The sequence below is a fragment of the Chionomys nivalis genome, chromosome 16, assembly GCF_950005125.1.
Source record: "Chionomys nivalis chromosome 16, mChiNiv1.1, whole genome shotgun sequence".
In the NCBI taxonomy this organism is placed as follows: domain Eukaryota; kingdom Metazoa; phylum Chordata; class Mammalia; order Rodentia; family Cricetidae; genus Chionomys; species Chionomys nivalis.
The window spans coordinates 1156055-1179248 of NC_080101.1; the positions used below are offsets into that span (position 1 = coordinate 1156055).

General features: G+C 35.9%; 1 protein-coding gene across 1 annotated transcript in view; it reads left to right on the forward strand.

The window, feature by feature from the left end:
* The window catches only part of Cnbd1 (cyclic nucleotide binding domain containing 1), a 251231-nt gene that overhangs the window by 129494 nt on the left and 98543 nt on the right, over positions 1 to 23194 (forward strand). Inside the window, exon 5 of the mRNA XM_057791198.1 lies at positions 21979 to 22124. Within this exon, the coding sequence (XP_057647181.1) occupies positions 21979 to 22124 (146 nt within the window). The remainder of the gene's footprint in view (positions 1 to 21978; positions 22125 to 23194) is intronic.

Consider the following 23194-nt stretch of genomic DNA (forward strand, 5'->3'; position numbering starts at 1 on the left):
GCTTCTAGATCCTGAGAGAAGTCTCAGCTTGATAACTTCCCCATGACAGTTAACTGCTGCTTGCCACCCACATGTGCTTCTAAAAACATAAACCTCACACATATATATTCGTTTTTATTTTTCATTAAATTTATATTGTTATAAAATTTATATCATAAGAACCCACAAGCTCAAAACAGGAAAACAATAAAAATTAGGTCTCGTTGTTTGTGGCTTTGGGAACTCTTTTCTATTAATTTCACCTCCTTTAAGGATTTTAACCTAAGAATGTCAGTCTTCTCAAATAATTTCAAAATTATTTCCAGGAAATAAAAAAAGATGCAAAGGAAGTAATTATATCATTATGATTCCCTTCACATTTGTTAAAGCGGTATGTCTTGCTACTTGCACAATATGATCAATTTTGCTGGTATGTGGCTGTACAGTCATATATTTTTCACTTGACTGGTTAGCTATTTACTCTTTGGCTTGTTGATGGTTCCCCTAATTGGATAGAAAAGGTGTAGTTACTCACCACACTATAAAATATTGAAAGGTGACAGAAGGAAAGCACTTTACTGGACTTGTGGGGGAAGAAAATTGCTTATCTGTAATTGTTTTGCTCTCTGAAGAAATATATCAGACTGCCATTTCCACGTGAACTTTCTAGACATAGTGTGACCCACTATTTTAATGTCAACAGAAACAAGCCCTTGTAGAATGACTCTCCTTTTTGTATGCTCTAGTTAACCCAAGGGACCTTTCAGTTGTAATTTGCAGAGAAAAACTGCTGGTTGACATTCGAAGGGTATAGATTGACTTCTGAGCCATGCTGTAGCATGCAGAGTGATAAATTGTGGGCAAAAACAACAGAGATGAGAAAAGAGAAATAAATCACTGAGTACAGTGACGAGTTATCCCTAAGTGTAACCAGCTTTCAGCATCATTGTCTGCAAAAAGTTAACTGGGAAAAATAAGCAACCAAACACCAGCTTCTAACTCAGAATTCTGTCAGGTCAGTTCAAACTGAGCCTAATTCTCTATGTCTTTCACAGTCTTGAATAAGCACAAATCTGGAGCACAATGAGATCCGAGATACAGAGGGGACTCTTGGATTCCCCAAGTGAGCTTATGAACTCTGCTGAGAGGAGAATACACAGTGAAGGCATAAGATGGGGTGATATTTCAGAACATCAGGCAACTTTATCTTCATCGTACTCAGGGGACTTTCTTTTGGGTTTATCATTGTTTTAATACTTCAGCTACATCCTTGAAATGTTAAAATAGTAAGGACTATGGGCAAAGTGCCTGCCCTTCTGCCACAGGAAGGCCCAATGAAGTCCCAAGTACCATCTACTCACGGTTGACTTCTTCCAGTCCTAGTGGAGAGGCCTGTTCCCTGGTTCCAGTCTTCACGTTTTATTTAGAAAAACTTTATATATTCTGGATATTAATCTTCTGTCAGATGGATAGCTGGCAAAGACTGTCTCCCATTATATGAGCTTCCTCTTCACTCAATTGACTGTAAAACTGGGCAAAAGTTTTTTAGTTTTATGAATTCCCATTGTTAATTTTTGACTTTAATTCTTAAGTAAATGTAGTCCTGTTCAGAAAGTACTTTCCCACATATACATCATATAGGATATTGTCTGTAATTTCTTTTGTCAGTTTCAATGTTTTAGGTTTCACAGGTAGGTCTGTGATTCATTTTGAATTAGTTTATGCGTAAGGTAATAGATGCAGGTCTAATTTCAATTCTGCATGTGGACATCCAAGTTTTCTAGCACCATTTGTTGAAGACTCTGCCTTTTCTGTATGTTTTTAGAATCTTTGTTAAATATTGGATCATCATAATTAGGCATACTCACATTTGGGTTTTAAGTTTGCTATATCAGTCTACATATCTGTTTTTATACCAATACTATTTTTATTACTATGGCCCTGTAATAGAGCTTGAGGGGTGGAATGGTAACCCCTCCAGTGATGTTCTTTTTGTTTAAGATTGTTTTTGTCTGTCTGGGATCTTTTGTCCTCCCATTTATATTTTAAGATTTTATATATATATATATATATATATATATATATTTGTGAAGAATGAGATATTATTACACTGAATATGTAAAAATGAATATGTAATTTTCACAATATTAATTCTTCCAATCTCTGAGGATGAGATGTTTTCCACTTTTGAGTTTTTTCAGAGTTGAAATTTTTATTATAGAGGTCTTTCACCTTTGCTAGGTTTAATTCTAGTTATCTTGTTCTCTTTGAAGGTATTGTTAATGGAATTGTCTATGTGATCACTTTCTCTGTTTGTTGTGCTTCGAAAAACTATACATTTCTGTAAACTGATTCATTACCTCCCCACACTGTTGAAACTGATGATCAATTTTAGTGATTAATGGTAGAGTTTTAGAGCTCTCTTATGAGTAATATCTCCTATATGTAATAACCCATGAGTTCATTTGTGCTGCCCAAATAAGCATGGATATGGGCCCTCCACTGGTGCATATTCGACTTCCAGGGACCACACCCTTAGAAAAGACAGGCTCTCTCTTCCCCAGAGGTCATCAAATGTCTATAGCTCCTCAGTTAGAGATGTGGAGTTGTGAGGCTTCTCACTCCATTTTGTGCAGATCTTGTGCAGGAGACACCAAGGTCATGAGTGTGTGGTGTCTTCTCATGGCCAGAAGACAATGTTTAGATTTAGTCTTTTCCAAACTCTTGCTCTTAGAATCTTTTCACACCATCTTCCATGATGGTCCTAATATTTAATTATTTTATTCATGGAATATATTAAAATAATTTTGTTGTGAATAATTATTTGATAAATTTTATTTTAATGAAGGATGTGGTCAGTTGGTTATGGGAATAAAGAAAAGAAGGACTTGGTATATCTATCTCATTTTCTTGTTGTTTCTCTTGTGAAGGGTAAGCTCTACATCCTAGTTCGCTATTAGTACAAGTCAAAAACTTGATTCTCTGTAAACATTCTGTTCTGAAGAATGAGTCCTCCTGAATGTTTGTTTTCTATTGTTTGTAGAAGACCGGGACATTTATTTAAATGTATGTTTTAGGGAAGAGTAGCTTGCTAGATATCCACGTATCAGAGATACTGACCCTGAAACCAAATTGATTGGAAACAAAATTAACATCAATCAAAACTTGTAAGGCACAGAGCTAAGGATCCTGTAACCCCCTTGTTCAGGGGGAGTTATTGGAAAATGGATCATAGGATAAATGTAGGGGAAGTTTGTATGAGCAGAAGAGTATTATTTTAGAAAATAGTCATCTCCCCAAATCAAGTTCATAATACAACTGTATTAGCTATTGTTGGTGTGTCATTTCACTTCCGAGCTTTAAAGTTGATTAACAATGCCGTTTCTTTTATGATCAGTTTTTCTTATCATTGAGTTGGAGGACTGGTTAATTTATGCACCAGAATATATATGTCTGTCTGTTTCATTAATGTGAAAATAGTAGAAAATAATGATACAGTTATAAAACATTTATTTTATATACTGGGAAATGAATTTGTGTCACCTTAACTGCAGAATGCAAGACAAAAGTAATGGGGATATGACACTATCTTGGCATAATGTCACCACAACGTGATGACTTCCTTATTATGTGGAACCGCTGACCATATAGAGATACATATTTAGTATTCTTTGCATTCAGCAGAATATGATAACACAAGTTTTGGCTGACATATATTTTTAATGCTCTTACTTTTGCCCTTCCTTATTCTCTTTTAAAATTTTTATACACAGGCAGTTTTGCCTTAAGGTTTGAATGGATTCCCAGAACCCCTTTTTTCTGCCAAACAAACCCAGGCAAGTCGGGGGGGGGGTGTCTCAAAAATCCTGAGGGTTTGCTTGTAGTATGGGAGTTTGAATAATTTATTTTCCTTCTTAGTACATTTGCCTATTTTTGTTTTATTGTACAAAACATTTGATCTTTTGAAGTGCAAACAAAGCATTTTGGTGCAGGTAAATAGCTGTGATTTCTCCACTTGATTTATCTATCTCACAATAGAGACACATACTAAAAGGAGACCATATATTTGTGTTGGAAGTTTGGATTCAGGTAGACCAATGCTCACAGACATATGAGCAAGTTACTGTACTTATGGTTACTTTTTTTACCCAGAATGAGGTTGATGATGCTTATTTAGCAGAATTGCATTAAGATGTAACAATTTGTGAATATTTGCTTCAGATAATACTGATCTTCAGAAGGCCCTAAGTAAATGAGTCTGTCTGGAATCTTACTAGTTTAGATGTTAGAGTTGAGTTTTTTTTTTTTAATTTAAATAACCTTGACAAAAACCAGACTCTGTACTTTATTGGCTTCAAAGGTTACATAAATTGCTGTATACCCATTTCCTTGTTTGTATACACAGATTCCTAACAAGATATGCTCTCTGAGCTCATGAGAAGATTCAATGTGTTATACACAGTTCTTAAATCAACACTAGACACACTTGAACACTCAAAACTACTTTTGGAGAAAATGGATTATATTATGAGATTATTAAGACTCAGTGGTACTCTCAATAATACTATGGAAAACAATAAAGAAAATTCAACTTTGTTTCAATGAATTTCGTGTTCAGCTGTAAATCATGTTCATTACTAAGGTCTCAGATTTCTGTTATCTTATTAGTTTCGAACTCTGTTCCTACCTTTGTGTGGTGTCTTGAAATTTGAAGAGTAAAATAAATTCAATGACCTTGCCAGCTCTAGGCAATGTTCCACTCTCTGGGTCATAGGCAGTTGGATCTTGAAATCCAGAGACAGGCCACTCTGGGGTTTTATAGTAAAGTAATGGGTGTTCAGTCGCTATTTTTAGGACTCTTTGTAACCTGAGCCCATGTTTAGGCTAAGCGGTCTGCAGTTCTTATGTATCAACTTAAGGGTTTATATTAAGTGTGAGAAGAGTGAACACTGAGCAAACAGCCATCCTGAAACAAGTACTTTACTTTGTTATATAAGTAATTGTGTAGAAAATAGAATAGATGATTTCTACCCTCTAATACCCTGCAAGCTACTATTTAGTAAAATCAAGCCATAAACCTGCTTAATGTAATTTGAAGCTCTATACCTTTTATTCCTTATTTCATTCTTTAATTTGTTTTTAGTTTCTAATAATTGTTTTTCTTCAATATCTAACATGCTGTAAAAATTTAGTTTTATAATAAGATTTGAATGTGTCATTTTACGTTAAATCTTGGTGGATATTATTTGTGCTAGAATATAAATTGTTCATGCTGAATTTCAAAGCAGTATGGAATGAGGCTCTTTTGGGACTTGTGTTCTTGACAGTGTTTGGCCTTTCAGTGCACATCTTGTGAACACCATTGCCTTGTGCTGAATTAAATGAGCCAAAGAGAAAGCTTACTTAATTTTAAAATTTATCTCTGTTTTTATCTATATGTATATGTGTGTGAGTATGTGTGTGTTGATGTGTGTGTGTACTACCAAAGGCCATAAAGGGATGTCAGATTCACTGGGGTTAGAATTATAGGCAGTTAGTTGTAAGCTGCCCAGTATGTCTGCTTGGAACTGAACTCAGGTCCTATAGATATCCTAGAAGTGCCCTTAATTGCTGAGCAATCTCTCCAATCCTATGCTTACTTCACTATTAAAGTTTTTCAAATGATAACTTTTGAATATTCACTTAGCTTTTGTATGGAATTAGCATATTATATTACATACACTGTTATGCAATGAAGGATGAGCCCTTAGCTGTGGTTCCCCCCCCCCCCCAGGAGATTTTTTTTTTCAGGCCTGAGGTGGAACAGTGGTTAAAATATTGCCATCTATATGTTTTTTTGTTTTTGTTTTTGTTTTTTTTTTTTTGCTTTTGGGCATGACAAGTCTTGCCATGTTGTGTTCTTGATGTGGAGGTTTCTGTTGTCATGAGAGTAACATCTCTTCAGAAATCTTGAAGAATGTCCTTGAAGGCATCCAGGCTGTAGCAAACTACCAGTTCTTAGGCACTTCCTTCTATCTGTTCCACAAGAGTCCTGCTCACATAACTGAACAGTCCATCCCAAATAATGATTGATTAAAACATGTATCTCTTCTGTGGGGTGAAAGACCCATTTTAGAAAAGCATCCTAGAAGAAAATAGATAGTTAACAAAAAACAGTTCTTTAAATGCCTGGCTTTTTGCCTGACAACAAGCAGATATTGAATTAGCTAATTGACAATTTTGTGTAACATTTTATTTCTTCATTTTGATCATTACCAAAAGATTATCTATATTGTCTTTTTTGTAATCAATTTTCAAAATATCAATTTCATAAAATTATTGACTTATTTTTACAGCTTTATTTTAATAAGTGGCACCATGTATTTCTCTCCAAGGTGGTTTGTATTTCTGATTCATGTTAGCTTTTCTTTCTTTGTTGTGTATATTCCCCAGAAATGAAGAAGAATTAAAAGTAAACTAACATTAAGTCCACACATTCCTAAGGGTATAACTTTACATTAGGGTATAGTTCCTAAGTTATTCTAAAGGAAGATTTCTTAAATTTCATTTTTTCTGTTCAGCATTTTGACAGTGACTAGAGTATAGTCAGCAATTAAATACAAATATAACATTGTTTTGATGAAAATTTTCAAATCAATTGTCTTGACAAAGCCCAAGCACCCTCCTTAAGAAGAGGCTCAAACCAGCAACCTGCACCAGAGCAGACTTGAGCCAGGGACCTCTGTGGGACCAAGCCTGAGCCTGCAAACTCTGTTAGAGCAGGACCAAGCCAGCGAGCTCTGCAGTTCCAGGCCTGAGTCAGTGACCCTCACAGGAACATGTACAAGGGAGCAACAACTGAGGGAGCAGACCTGAGTCAGCTCTACCGACCTGAGACAGAGACCTTAACTGGAGCAGGCCTGATATAGTGACCTCCATGGAAGCAGGCCCAAGCCAGTGACCTCCACAGGACCAAGCCCAGGCAAGTGACCTATGCTGGAGCATATCCAAGCAGGGACATCCACAGGAGCAGGTCCAAAAGCAAGTAACCTCCATGGGAGCAGGCCTGAATGACATCCAAGATTGCAGAGAAACCTCTGAAAGCACTGAGTGACTTCTGGGAATGCTGCGTGACCTCTGGGGTGACTGGAACTGTGGCCTTGACTCCACCATGAGTTGCAACCATCTGAGTCTTGGATCCACTAGAACCTGGAAGAGTGATCACCAGAAACATGGCTCCAACCACACCAATAGAGGAAAAGAGCAACACCACACCAACAAAAACTAATGACACTAAAACAGCAATACTTGAACACCCCAAAGCAGATGAAGCAGAAGAAAATGATCTAAAAAATAACTTTAGGAGAATGTTTGAGGTCCTTAAAGAGGAAAAAAAATCTCTTGAAGAAATGGAAAAAGAGACAAACAAAAAATTAGAAGAAAACAACAAATCTTTTAAAGAGGAACAAGAAAAAGCAATCAAACAGGTGAAATAAATGATTCAAGACTTGAAAACCAAAATAGAGGCAATGAAGAAAACACAAACTGAGAGAATTCTGAAAATGGAAAATATGAAAAATGATCAGGAACCACAAATGCAAGTATAAACAGCAGAAAACAAGAGATGAAAGAAAGAATCTTAAGCACTGAAGATACAATAGAGAAAATAGACTCATCAGTCAAAGAAAATGTCAAATCCAACAAAAGTTTAACATAAAATATCAAGAAATATGGAACATCATAAAAGACCACACCTAAGAAAAATAGGGATAGAAGAAGGAGAAGAAACCCAACTCAAAGGGCAGAAACAAGATTTTCAAAGAAAAAAAAACTAATACCAATACTTCTCAAATTGTTCTACACAATAAACAGAAGGAACATCGCCAAACTCTTTTATTTATTTATTTATTTATTTATTTATTTATTTAAGATTTCTGCCTCGCCCCCCCGCCACCGCCTCCCATTCCCCTCCCTCCCCTAATCAAGTCCCCCTCCCTCGTCAGCCGGAAGAGCAATCAGGGTTCCCTGCCCTGTGGGAAGTCCAAGGACCACCCACCTCCATCCAGGTCTGTTAAAGTGAGCATCCAAACTGCCTAGGCTCCCACAAAGCCAGTACTTGCAGTAGGATCAAAACCCATTGCCATTGTTCTTGAGTTCTCAGTAGTCCTCATTGTCCGCTATGTTCAGCAAGTCCGGTAAGCCAGACCCAAAAAGAGGAACATGGGATGTACTCACTCAGATTTGGTTTCTAGCCATAAATAAAGGACATTGAGCCTATAATTCATGATCCTAGAGAAACTAAATAAGAAGGTGAACCCAAAGAAAAACATATAGGCATCCTCCTGAATATTAACCTTCATCAGGTGATGAAAGGAGACAGAGGCAAAAACCGAACTTGCCAAACTCTTTTTATGAGGTTATAGTTACCCTGACACCCAAACCATACAAAGTGTCAACTAAGAAAGAGAATTACAGACCAGTCTCACTCATGAACATTGATGCAAAAATACTCAATAAAATACTGGCAAACCAAATTCAAGAACACGTCAGAAAAATCAGCCCCCCAAAGATCAATTACTTTTTATCTCAGAGGTAAACATGCATAAACATATGGTTCAACATAAAAAATCTGTCAATGTAATCCACTATATATACAAACTCAAAAAAAAAAACACATGATCATCTCATTACATGCTGAAAATGCTTTCCACAAAATACAACATCCCTTCATGATAAAGGCCTTGAAGAGATAGGGATACGAGTAACATATTTAAACATAATAAAGGCAATATACAGCAAGCCCACAGCCAAAATCAAACTAAATGGAGAGAAACTCAAAGCAATTCCACTGAAATCAGGAACAAGAAAAGGTTGTCCACTCCCTCCATATCTATTCAATAAGGCATTTGAGGCTCAAGCTAAAGCAGTAAGACAACAAAAGGAGATAAAGTGGATACAAATAAGAAAAGAAGTTAAACTCTCACTATTTGCTGATGATATGATAGTTTATATAATTAACCCAAAAAATTCTACCAAGAAACTTTTACAACTCACAAACACCTTCAGAAATGTAGCAGGATATAAGATTAAAAAAAAAATCAGTAGCTCTCCTTTATACAGATGATAAATGGGCTAAGAAAGAAATCAGAGAAACATCACCCTTCACAATAGCCACAAAAAACAAAAAATATCTTGGAGTAACTCTAACAAAACATATGGAAGACCTGTATGTCAAGAGCTTTAAATCTTTGAAGAAAGAAAATGAAGAAGATGCCAGAAAATGGAAAGATCTCCCATGCTCTTGGGCAGGTAGAACTAATGTAGTAAAAATGGCAATCTTAACAAAAGCAATCTCTCGATTCAATGCAATGCCCATCAAAATCCCAGAAAAATTCTTCACAGACCTTGAAAGAACAATATTCAACTTCATATAAAAAAGCAAAAAATCCAGGATGGCCAAAACAATCCTGTACAAGAATGGAACTCCTGGAGGCACTACAATCCCTGACTTCAGACTCTACTACAGAGCTACAGTATTGAAAGCAGAGCCTGGTATTGGCGTGAAACCAGACAAGAGGACCAGTGGAACTGAATTGAAGACCCGAATATCAATCCACAAGCTTAAGGACACCAGATTTTTGTCAAAAAAGCAAAAAATAGAAAATGGAAAAAAGAAAGCATATTCAACAAATAGTGTTAGCATAACAAGATATCAACATGTAGAAGAATGCAAATAGATCCATATCTTTTGCTGTGCACAAAACTGAGATCCAAATGGATCACAGACTCAACATAAAACCAACCACACTGAACCTCATAGAAGAGAAAATGGGAAATACACTTTAACTCATTGGCACAGTAGACCATTTCCTAAATATATCCCCAGTAGCACAGACACTGAGATCATTAATAAATGGGACTCCTGAAACTGAGAAGCTTCTGTAAAGCAAAGGACATGGTTAATAAGACAAAATGGCAGCTTACAGAATGGGAAAAGATCTTTACCAACCCCACCTTGGACAGAGGACTGATCTCCAAAATATACAACAAACTCAACAAATTGGTCATCAAAGGAACAAATAAGTCAATAAAAAAGGGTACACACCTAAACAGAGAACTCTCAACAGATAAATCTAAAATGGTTGAAGGCACTTAAGGAAATACTTGACATCCTTAGTCATCAGATAAATGCAAATCAAAGCAACTCAGATTCCATCTTACACCTGTCATAATGGCCAAGATCACAAACGCTGATGACAGCTTATACTAAGGAGGATGTGGGGTAAAGGGAACAATCCTCCATTGCTTGTGACATTGTAAACTGCTACAGCCACTTTGGAAATCAGTATGGTGAATATTAAGAAACAAACTTCCTCAAGATTCAGTAATACCACTTTGAGTACATACTCAAAGGATGCTTAATTATACCAAAATACATGTGCTCAACTAAGTTCATAGTAGCATTATTTGTCATAGTCAGAACTTGGAAACAACCTAAATGCCCCTCAACTGAAGAATGAATTAAGATGTGATACATTTATACAATGGAGCACTACACAGGAGAAAAAAAATAATGACATCTTGAATTTGTGGGTAGATGGATGGATCTAGAAAACATCATATTAAGTGAGGTAACCCAGACCCAGACAGACAAATATAATATGTACTTACTCACAAGTGGCTTTTATACATAAAACAAAGAAAAAACAGCCTACAATTCACAATCCCAGAAAACCTAGACAACAAAGAGGACTCTAAACAGGACATACTTGGATTAAATCTACATTTGAAGTAGAAAAAGATAAGATTCCTAAGTAAACTGCGAGTGTGGAGATCTTGGGAGATGATAGAAGGGGAAAGGAGAGGAAGGGAGGGATGTGGAGAAAAACATATAGCTCAATATAAATAATAAAAAATTAATTAAAAAGATTTTGCTTCCCATATTATTTTAGGTTCTTTTTATATCCAACTTTTAATTGTTCTCTTCAATAATCCAACCAAATTGGCTTTCTTCTTAGTATGTTTCTTGAGTATGTGACTCTAATTACACATAGATTTTATTTCTTTATTACTTTCATGACACATGAAGTTTTGTGCTTTGTAACACGTTAATTATATACATTGTGCTTAATGTTTGACATTTTCTCTGAATTTTAAATTGAGGTACAAGGGCTGTATTTTTTGTTCTCTTTGTGGTATGCTAATATTTAAAATAGACTTTGAAACTTATTCATTGTACAATCATACTGAAAATGCATGAAAGCTTGGATTAAGGTAGAGGGTCTGCTCTTTTCTTTTCTTTTTTTTTTGACCAAGAAACCATAAATATAAGTAGAAACTACTTCTTATGTTTTAAGTTTGACATGACATGTTCTTCAATTTAAATGATAGTATGATTAAATAAGAAAAAATATGATTCTTATCAAAATAACCTGTCACTTTCTCTCTCTAAAAAATCCATACAATAAGCTTTTTGTCTTGGAAAAAAGCTTTTTCAAATTTCTAAATATCAAAGAGAGTAGAAAACCTTTATTACATATCAATTATAAACTATATAAAGGACATATTATATAATATACAGTGATACATGGTTATATTGTTTGTTGTAGTTAAGAATAATCTTGAAGTAAGGTGATGGGTGAATTTAAAGTGTGTTTTAACTCTCTTGTACATTTCTTGGCATTGCTGTTGTAAAACATTCTGACATTATAGCCTATATTTATAAAAGATTCTTGTGACTTCTCTTTAGTGTGCCAAAAGGAGTCTCAAAATTTTCAAGTTTTGGTTTGGAACCACAAATATGTAGAGAAATTATTTGTAACTTGTTCAGTGATCAACAATGTAGAAATTTAGAAAACACACAATCTTATTATTTTTTTAACATGGGATTCTACAAGAGCTTGGGTTTTAAATTATTTTTATTCCACAAGAAAATTAAAAACAAAACAAACAAACAAACAAACAAAAAAACCAGACAACCTTTCCAGGCAACAAAGGAAGACATTTTAGAAGTACTAGTGTAGACAAAGGTTTCTGTTTGGCTTAGTAATGTAGCTTTTCAGTCCCATAAAAAACAGACCAAGTCCTTCCATAATTATAAACAGGTTGGCCTATTAGCTCAAGCTTATTATTATCTAGATCTCACAACTTAAATTAACCCACAATTCTTGTCTATATTAGCCATGTGGCTTGGTACCTTTTATCAGTGAGGCATTCTCATCTTACTTCCTCTGCATCTGGGTGATGACTGCAGGCTGAGACTTTTCTTTTCCCAGAATACTTCTAATCTGGTTGCCCCACTTATACTTCCTGCCACCTGACTACTGGTCAATCAGTATATTATTAAACCTACATAAGTGACAAATTTTTCAAGAGCATTTCCCACAGCACATTAGAATTTTATCATGAACAATAAAGAAAGGTCCAGTAAAAGTGTCTAGGGCAATGTGGCAATGAAGAAATTGCAGACACTGAAGAACCAACAGACACACATACTTACTCTAATGGAGGGCACTCAGTAAGTCTTAGTAGCTCTTTGTAGGGGAGCTGTCAGGATTGAGGAGGAAGCTGTACTTCTTGCTTCCATACAGTCTGTCAACATCTACAGCTGACCAAAGGAACACTCTGCCAATTCCCTGAGCCTGGCCCAGTGGATTGATCAGTTTGCCACTCCCTGAGGTCCAGGACATTTGTTCTTGTCAATAATACATACTCACTCAGAACTTGATCTGCTCATTACGTATTTATTCACTTGGGACATTTTCTCCACACACAGCAGTCTACTTTTAAATATTAAAAGTAGAGTTTGATTTTTAAAAAACTAAAAAGAGAGTTAAAGTCAATGCCTTCATTTCTGAAACTTCCATCTTTGTAGAGATTGGCAATGAGAGAGCAGACAATGTGCCCCACGTCTCCAGCCCGCAATTGACCAAATTTATTTCTGGAGAAGCAGACAGTGTTCAGCATTTGTCCTGTGAATTTGGATGATCAAATAAAATCAATTGTTATTCTGTTCACTCATCCTTGACTGATGAGGAAATTCAAAAGAGAGTTAGAGAGAAAGTGATGTGCTTATTAATGACTAGTGAATCAGGAAAAAGTTCAAGTGAATATACATTCTAGCAAGAATTTTAAAGTCAATTACTTAAAAGTATGTGAGGATAAAAAGGGGATCCTTGGAGAAAACTGTCATTTTGAGAGACAACCACATTTTTTTAGTTTTTATGACATTTATTTACTGTGATTTTGTGTGTGTGTGTGTGTGTATGTGTGTGTGTATGTGTGAAAGATGATGTACAGGAGATGATTCTCTCCATTTACCTTTGATTCCTGGGGATTTAAGTTATTTCCTTAAGCCTGGTCTTGTTACAGTAGCTCAGGTTATTGAAGCTATGGACTCTACCTTCTGTTTCCATGGTAACAATGGAAATGTAAACACTAGCCATTCCTTGGAATTTAAGTTAACATATGAAAAGGTAAAGGTATTTCTAGTTCTAGGTGAAAACCCAGTTTTGCCAGCTACCTAAGAAGAGATGGGGGCAGTGTTTTCCCTTAAATGAAATAATGTAATTTTCCTTCCAAATGTCCCTTCTCCATGTAGATGCTGACTTCCACTCTCAGGGCTACTATGGCACTGGCCTGACTACTTTTCTGAGTTATCCCCCTTTTCTAATTGCCTGAGTTTGGGACTGATGTAAGGGCAGCTTAGCTAATAAACTGAACTTGGAGAAAAGGGCTGGCCTTTGCTGGAGTGATTACATCTAAATTGCTATATTTAGCTACATCCTCAATGAAATTGTTAAGTTTCAAACCCTGGGATAAAGGACTTGGGTTGCCTATTTAGTATATCAAAGATGGATCTGGCCTCCCGGTTCTCCCAGCATCCCTCAGTCCCTACTTATTATAGGTAATGGATTGAATACCCAGTCCTCTACTCTGAACTCTCCAACTCTGGAGCTGAACTGCCCTTCCCTCAGAGGCTATTCTCTACACAATCCTCTCTCATGAGATGCGTGGCTGTGAGTACAGGAGTGAATAGGAGAAGAGGAGAGGTAAATGAGGATGCTGTAGGGTATGACTGGAGAGAAGAGTGTGGGAGAGAGTCCTTGAAGGAATAAATGAGGAGGAGTTAAGGAGGGTGGTAGGAGTTAAGAAGAGAGGATTTGAGTTGGGAGAGATGAAGGGAATTGTAAATGGAGGAAGGTGGGTGAATAAGACTCAAGAGTATCAGTTCTAGGATGTTAATGGGCATAAAAGGATTGGTGGAAGCAGGGCTGGTGGGTCAGTAGGTTGGGATGTTCTAGAGGATTCTTTGCATGGAGGATTTTGAAGCAGTAAAATCTAGTATGTTGTGCAGGTTTGACAAAGAGAGAGCTGTGTCCCGAAGGCAGAGAAGACATAGGTATAGGGCACTTCAGACAGCAACTTGCATTTTCCTCCAGTGAAAGTATTAAATTGATAAGAATTTGGAAATCAAAAATACAGAATTCAGGCCAGTTGTGGCTATGCTCTAATTGATATTTAGTCTTATCTTAACAGAGTCACAAGAGAGTAGCCAACCTAAGGTTGGCAAGACAGAGGTTTGATTTTAGGTGTAACAAAAGGTTGTACTTGGGAATAGTCATTTGGACTCATCTAGAGAGGCAGGGGAGAGGGACACATCACACCAAAAAATTGCAGACTCTAGGGAAAACTCATGAAATGGGAAGATAAAAGGCACATAATTTTTATATTTGTTTAAGCCAAAATATTATATGTAGAAAGAAATACTTGATACCATGTTAAAAATATAAATAAAACTAAAAATTATAATAAAATATTTAAAGTATTACATTTTGTAAATGGGATATTATGTAGCTTACTATAGCTTTCAAGAATATATGCAGACTTCTTTTATAACTCATATTCTATTTTAAAATTGAATGCAATCATTTTATATCTTTGTCTTCATACTATATAAAAATCAGAAGCTAGAAGGACTTATACTTCATAATTCAATTACTTTTTAAGGTAGTAATATTGCATATACAAGTAACTTATCTGTGACCAAAAAGAAAATAAATAACAGGCAAAAATTTTATCTCAGGAAGAACTACTGCAAAGTCAGGGTTGCTAGACACTGGGCCACTAAAACAAGTCTTCACAACAGTGACTTCAACATTGTCAATAAGTGGGGGTAAGCAGAGCTAGAGTCAGGGCAATGATGCTGCAGAATTTGTTGGGTTAGACCTGCATACGACAAACTAAAATGTAATTAAAATATATCCTTCATAAACAGTACAAAGATATGATGTGGGCTTCCCCTCTGTATGCTGTGAATATGCTTTATTGCCATTGGTTAATAAATAAAGCTGTTTCAGCCAATGGTTTAGCAGAGCAAAGCCACGCAGGAAATCTGAACAGATATTGAGAGAGAGCAGGCAGAGTAAAGATGATGCCATATAATCCATGAAGAATAAAGACGCCCTCCAAACCCTTATCAATAAGCCACATTCTCATGGCAATACACAGATTAATAGAAGTGGGTTAATTTGAGATGGGGTGAGGCAGGGGTGAGGTGGAGTGTATAGGAAGAAGGGAGGGAACAGGAACTGGGATCGTTATGTAAAATTTAAAAAGATAGCTTGTATTCTTTTAAAAAATAAAAAAATACATAGGCTTGAGAAAAAGAAGAAAAAGAATATAGACAGTTATAAAATGAAATAAATGGTTCTATAAAATTAAACAAAGCCTTTAAAGAGATAGTACAGTCATAGATTAAAGAAATAAAATAGAAATATATAAGGCATGTAAAAATGGAAAATACAAAGAGAGTCTGGATTATGCATATTATAGTGATTTTTTTTCCCAATTTTTTGATTACAGAAAGACATTTGATTCTGGGGGTGACCATCCAGGCAGCAAGATGTCTCTGTCAATTCTAGAGTTTTGAAAGTTGCTCACAAAGCACTTTCAGTTTACTTAGGTAATATTATACACTTCTTGGTTCTTTGGTGGAGAGAAGACAGATAGTTATAGTTTTTCTTAGTTATGAAAAAACATAAATTCAATATGAAACTTTCCAGGACAAATAGACTAAATATTATAAGTATAATTCTTGCTTGATAACTGTTTTGCTATGCGTAATTTTACTATTAAAGTTAAAGCCTTCCTTTTTATTTAGATAAAGGGGAAATAATGTGGAATTCCCCTCTGTATGCTGTGAATATGTATTATTATCATTGGTTAATGACGAAACCGGTTTCATTCAGTGTCTTAGAAGAACAAAGCCATGTGGGAAATCTGAATATATATATATATATATATATATATATATATATATAGAGAGAGAGAGAGAGAGAGAGAGAGAGAGTAGGTGGAGTCAAGGAGATCACACATAGCTGCTGGAGAAATATGCCCACTGGACCCTTACCAGTAAGCCACAACCTAATGGCGATACACAGATTAATAGAAATGGATTAATTTAAGATATAAGAGTTAGTTAATAAGAAGCCTGAGCTAATAGGTCAAACAGTGTTGTAATTAATATAGTTTCTGTGTGATTATTCAGGCTTGGGCTGCTGGGAAAGGAATGAGCAGCTCCTGCCTACAAATATATTTTTAAAAGAGGTAAATAGCAGAGCAAACTACCAAATGACTAAAACCTGGATAATTTATCATCAACCCAGAAAAATACCGCATTACTTTTTTAAAAATTTTTTTATTGGAAAAAATTTCTGCCTCCTCCCAGCCTCCCATTTCCCTCCTCCTCCCCCTATTCCTCTCCCCTCCCCCCACTCCTCTCCTCTCCCTCCCTCTTCAGTCCAAAGAGCTGTCAGGGTTCCCTGCCCTGTGGGAAGTCCAAGGTCCTCCCCTCTCCATCCAGGTCTAGGAAGGTGAGCATCCAACCAGGCTAGGCTCCCACAAAGCCAGTTCATGCAGTAGGATCGAAACCCAGTGCCATTGTCCTTGGCTTCTCAGCAGCCCTCATTGTCTGCCATGTTCAGAGAGTCTGGTTTTATCCCATGCTTTTTCAGACCCAGTCCAGCTGGACTTGGTGAGCTCCCAATAGATCAGCCCCACTGTCACAATGGGTGGGTGCACCCCTCGCTGTCCTGACTTCCTTGCCCATGTTCTCCCTCCTTCTGCTCCTCATTTGGACCTTGGGAGCTCAGTTCGGTGCTCCAGTGTGGGTCTCTGTCTATATCTCCATCCATCGCTAGATGAAGGTTCTTCTTTTTTTAATTTTAACTTCCCTTAGACTTATTTTTAATGTTTTCCCCATTTTTGTTACATTTTTAAAAAAAATCCATTTTTGCCCTTTACTGAAAAGCTGAACAGTCTATATCAATCAGCTAATATAGGAAGCTAAACTTTGTGAATCTTTAACATTTATATAGGACAGACACTATTTATGTTAGACGGTGCATTATTGTTAATAGATAGTGGAAGGAGTTTTGTTTTTGATTTATTCTTCTTCCTAGTTGTAGGGACATAGCCCCACCCATTGGGGGCGTGTTCGCCTCGGGCTAATGTTTACGGATAAATCTGCCGGGCGTGAGCCCAGCAGCCCTTTTCTTTTGCTCCGCTTTTCCAGTGCTCCACGGGAACCTGTGGTCCTGTAAGTCTATTTCCTTATTAAAGCTGTATATATCTATATAATCTGTCTACATTCATTTGCGCCACCATATTTTGGCGCCCAACGTGGGGCTTGAACCCACGACCCTGGGATTAAGAGTCCCATGCTGTAATTCTTGCTTGATAACCATTTTGTTATATGTAATTTTACTATGTTAAAGTTAAAGCCTTTATTTTTTGTTTAAACAAAAAAAGGGGAAATGATGGAGGAGTTACTTTCATTTAATAAAGAAACTGCCTTGGCCCATTTATAGGCCAGCCCTTAGGTGGGTGGAGTAAACAGACAGAATGCTGGGAGAAAGAAGCCGAGTGAAGGAGTCGCCATGATTCTCCCATTCCAGACAGACGCAGGTTAAGATCCTCCCTGGTAAGCCAGCTCGTGGGGCTACACAGAATATTAGAAATGGGTTAGATCAATATGTAAGAGCTAGCCAATAAGAGGCTGGAACTAATGGGCCAGGCAGTGATTAAAAGAATACAGTTTCCGTGTAATTATTTCGGGGCATAAGCTAGCCATGCGGGCGGCTGGGTGCCGGGGACGCAGCCCCGCATTCCTATTACAACACCTAGTAGGTTAAGTTATTAGAAAGATTAAATCAGATTTAGAAAAAATGCAAAAGCCTCATCTCCTTTATACATCTGAGAAAATATTAGCAAAATAGTGCTATGATTTAGGAATCATAAAGGAACCATAATCAATGGTTCAGAGATGCATCAGAGATATTTTCTAAGGTATTCAGTCTCGTGTGCAAGATGTATGAAGAATTAACTGAATGGGAAGTCAACAGACTTGTAAAGTTCTATAAAATTTAGGTCATGTGTGTGCATAGCTTTGGATATGGAGGACTAGAGTACAAAGGGAGGATGTCAACCATGAGAGGTAAATTCAGACGATGTTGCCCTATGAGTTATTAAAGAGACATAAGAAGGATAGCTTTCTTCTGTGACTCTTAATGAGCCTCAGAAATGCTTGGACAGAAAAAACGAGTAAAGAAAATTTTTTTTTGTTTACTTATTTTTTAGTTGTTGTTTTTTCTTCCCTAAAACTTGGAAAAGATGAGAATATCTATTCTGGCTCTCTTGTTCTGCATTATGATAGATGTCCAATCAAGGAGCATGGATTGGGAGAAACAAATAGAAATCCACCAGGAAGGAAAATGAAAATTGTCTCTATTTACAAATTATATCTTTGGTAGAGAAAATCCTAAGCAATCCAGTGAATCAATTTAGATAATAAGCAGACTCAACAAAGTGTAGGACATGATTATACAATCTGTACACTAGCAATGAACACCTTCAAAGACAGGTTATTTTAAACAGTCTATAAAGCATAAAGTACTCAGAAGAAATTTAGGGAAAAAAATGTAAAATCTGAACTGTAGAACCTATGAAATATTGTTGAAAGTAAAAATAAAACTTGAAAATCATAGAAATACTACCCCAATTTTTAGTTTAGTTGAATATAGACTTTTAAAGTATGCCCTTATGATTTTCTGAAATTTGTCAATATCTGCAGTAGTATTTCCCTTTTCATTTTTGATTTTTAAAAATTTAAATATATATTAATCTTTATTTTTCTTTCATATATTCTTTCTTTTTGTCTGCATGTATGTGTGTTTACCACATGTGTTCCTGGTGCCCATGGAGCTGGAAGAGGCTTCAGATCTCTCAGAACAGGAGATAAAATGGTTGTGAGATGTCACTTGGGTATTGGGCCTTCTAGAAAAGCAGCCACTGTTCTTAACTCTCTGCCCATTTTTTCCCTCTTAATTTATTAATTTACATTATCTTTCTTTGGTTTAATTTGTTTAATCTCACCAACATTTGCAAAGAATCAAGTCTTCATTTAATTAATTAACTTGTTTCTATGTCTTTAATTTCACAATGTTTGTGATCTCTTCCTGTTTATTTATTCTTTTGTGCTGTTGTGTTTTTCTGTTTTTTTCCCAAAGCTTTAAGGTGCATCATTTAGTTACTAGTATGAACTTTCTCAGGTTTCTTGATGTAGGTATTTTGTGCTGTAAACTCTTCTCTTAGGACTTCTTGTAGATTTTGGTAAATCCCATATTTCTCAACATTCATTGGAGAATCTTCCTTTTACAGTAGATGACAACATAGAGATCTACACTGGGCTCAATGCAGAGAATAACAGATTGTGGAGCATTCAGCCATAAATGTGGTATCTATATCATACCTGTTGCCCAGGGATAAGGGATCATAACTGAGGAGGGGAAAGAATGAGTGTAAGAACCAGAGTTGATAGATGACTACAAGGAAATCAGTGTTTTTGAAACACAGCGAGGTAGTTGCATAGTTGTGGCACCATACATAGATGTGCTTGCTCAGGAAAGACAAAAATCCCTGTGTATGTGAGACAGAGAAAGAGAGAGAGAGAGACAGATAGAAACAGTGACAAAGAGAGATAAGAGCTTGTTGTCATTGTCCCTGGGTTCTGGCCTTGAAACTGTGAGCATATCATTTCATAATGTACTATATTATCTTTTCAGTTTGTAAAATAGAGTCATATTTATGTTTTATCTTCAGAAAGATTATTTGGTGCATAATACTATAAATGAGATCCTATTTTTATTTATATGTGCGGGTATAGCATAGTGCATACACACATATGTGTGCTATAAATATATTTATAATATACGTCACTATTATTCACTTGTGTTATAATATCTTCATGTACTTTGATATATAAGAACATACTTACATACTTATATGATTTTATATTCACTAGGTGAACATACACATTCTTTCCATGTTCCTATAGAACACTTCAAAATCTTGACCACTTAAGAAGCCATGCTTCTCTAAATCTGTTCAATTCTTCTTGGTTAGAACTCAGGCACATGGTCAAAGTTAAAATGGAAATTAAACTTAATAGATCCCTAGATGTTACAAGAAATGATTTTTTGATAGTTCTAGTGTCTTCAAGATTTTGTCTTTCTCTAGCTACCAACTATCTGTATATAGGCTTTTTTTCTAATACATATTCATTCTTTCACCAAAAGACAACTAAAGGTTTCATTCATGATTACATCTCACAATTGTGGTTCCTGAGTATACATCCTTCTCTCCATTGAGATCCAGCCTGGGAATTTCTGGTCCACTAATACAAAAGTACTTTTCTTCTGCACAGTGGTGGGACCAGGGAAAGACAAGCTGTCATTGATAGCCTATTCTCAAAAAATGATAAAATGGAATCACATTGAAGGTATTAGGTATTAGTTCATAAAACAATGTTGTTCCTATTAGTTGATTTATCAAAACCATTGTCCTAATAGTCTTACCAATTTTAAATTTAGATTTTGGATTTTTTTTTTTTTTTTTTTTTTTTTTTTTTTTTTTTTTTTTTTTTTGTCAACGAAGAGGAAGTTCTGGGGGAAAGAATACCTTTTGGCTTCACTATCTGGGAAGTTTTCTCTCATCTCTTATCCCAGTGAACAAATCTAACAAGGATTGGAGAAAGTGTTCTGTTTGAAGGTGTTTTCTATACAATATGCTATGGTTTCAAAGCTCAATGACTTACAAATGTATAAGGTCATAACACAGGATATTTAGCATTATAAATCCTCAAATGTATAAAAGTTTCTAAAACCTCCAGTGTCATCTACCTGCCAGTAACCAAAGCCAAGGCTGTGCTGCAGACACAGCTTTTAAGTCTGTTTATTTGTCTGCTCACCGTCACTATACTCAGCTTTCCCTGAAGCCCTTCTGGATCAATAACTTAGATAGGAAGGCAGAACTTTTCATTAGGCCTTTGCTATAAGCTTAGACACCTTTATTTAACAAAGAAGACTTAATGGACCTTTAATAGCCAAGTATTTTTCATTTTCAACTCTTTCTTGCTAAGTGGGATAAGGGAGGCACTTGCTTTTTTGGTAACTGTTCTTCACATTTCTGTCTTCCTTCTCTTACCTTCCACTTAGGCTTCAAAATTGGTCCACTTCACTGTGTTAATATCACATTGCTTCAAGTTAGCAATACTAAGCACACTAAATCATTACGAGTTAAATTGAAGTTTCATTTTACCCAAATTTAATAATACATAAGTACCATTAAGGATCACATATAAAAAGTAGGAATTAAAAAAGTCTTCTTTAGTTAAACCTAAAAAGTCTTTCTTTATTTTTAATAAATGATAGCAGTCTTTAATTGTAATTAAGTTTCTACTGAACTTTAAATATCATGGCACATTTTAATATTAGAAAGAGTGCGGGTGTTGAAAGTTGATTAATAAAGCCAAATGTAGTTTACTTATACTTCTTTTGAAACAATACTAAATAAAAATAAAAATTTGGAAATTTAAAGCTTCCAATGCGTTAGTTTTTTATTTTACTTCTCTCTCTCTCTTTTCGCTGTAAATTTATAATCTCTCTTTTATTCTTTTCTAAGGCCAGTTCACAGAACAATCCATGAACAGAACATTGTGTGGAGGATGCTGAAGAAAATTCCAGTATTATCCTCTCAACTCAGTGATGAACAACTGAAAATCCTGAGTAGAAATGTCGTTTCTGAAACCTGGACCAAAGACAGCATAGGTATGTTGAATTATCTTGCATGGAGAAATACCAGGCTAACTACAAGATAGACCAATTATATTTTTCTTTATTATAAGGGGCAAACTCATGAAACAGGAATGAGAAGTTCAAGCTCTGCTGTGTAGTGCAGGAACCATAGAGAGAGAGAGTGAACCCTGGCTGCTGGGCATTTCATTTTTCTTCGGGTACACAAAATGTCAAGCCCTAACCTGTTCCCACCCCTTAAAGTTCATTGGTCAACAGAGATTTCCCATCACCTCCCCCTTTTGTCTAAATAAGAGAGTTCCAAACCCAATACAAAACTATATGCAATAGAGACAGATATCAAGTATAAAATTAGGATTACAACCAACATAAACAATACTAAGCAAGGCACACATGCTAAATGTTTAATAAAGATTGTATTTTAAAGAGGCTAAGCTTTGCATTGAAGATGGCTTGGCTAAATCATAAGAGGAGGGTAACTAAAACTATTTAATATTCAACCCCATCGAAGGCCTGAGAAGGGAGATAATATTACTTGAGTAGACAGGAAGTGCAATCAAACACCTTCCAAAGTGAGGAGTATATGACAGAGACAACTGGCTATCTGAGCAATCATCCAAAATCTCATTTGCAATGTTGAAGCCACGAACTTTGGCTAAGGTCTAGCATAACTGACAGACCATTTTCAGAGGCATGAAAATTTTAGAATCATCTTATTCTGTCTTAGCTAGGTTTGGCAGTTTTTCTCCTGTATCCTGATTATCCAGTCTAGACACCATGTACTTTTTCAGTAGTCAAGGAATGGACAGTTCCTTGCCCAAAGACCAGTTGTGCCACAAAGAAAACAAACTCCAAGTGGAGTGTCTTTGGTGTTCAACATTCTCGCGGGAATAGATTAGTGCTGTCAGGAGTAACCCTGTCTCACATCAATAGAACCCTAAGTTATTTAAATGCCATGTTCTATAGATCCTTTAAGTGGTTGAAGATTACCAATCTGGACAGAATACAATCTCTATGTATCTAAAGAACCTAATTAATCTGACTATATGTGTAACAAACATGAACAACTATTGATCTATAATACT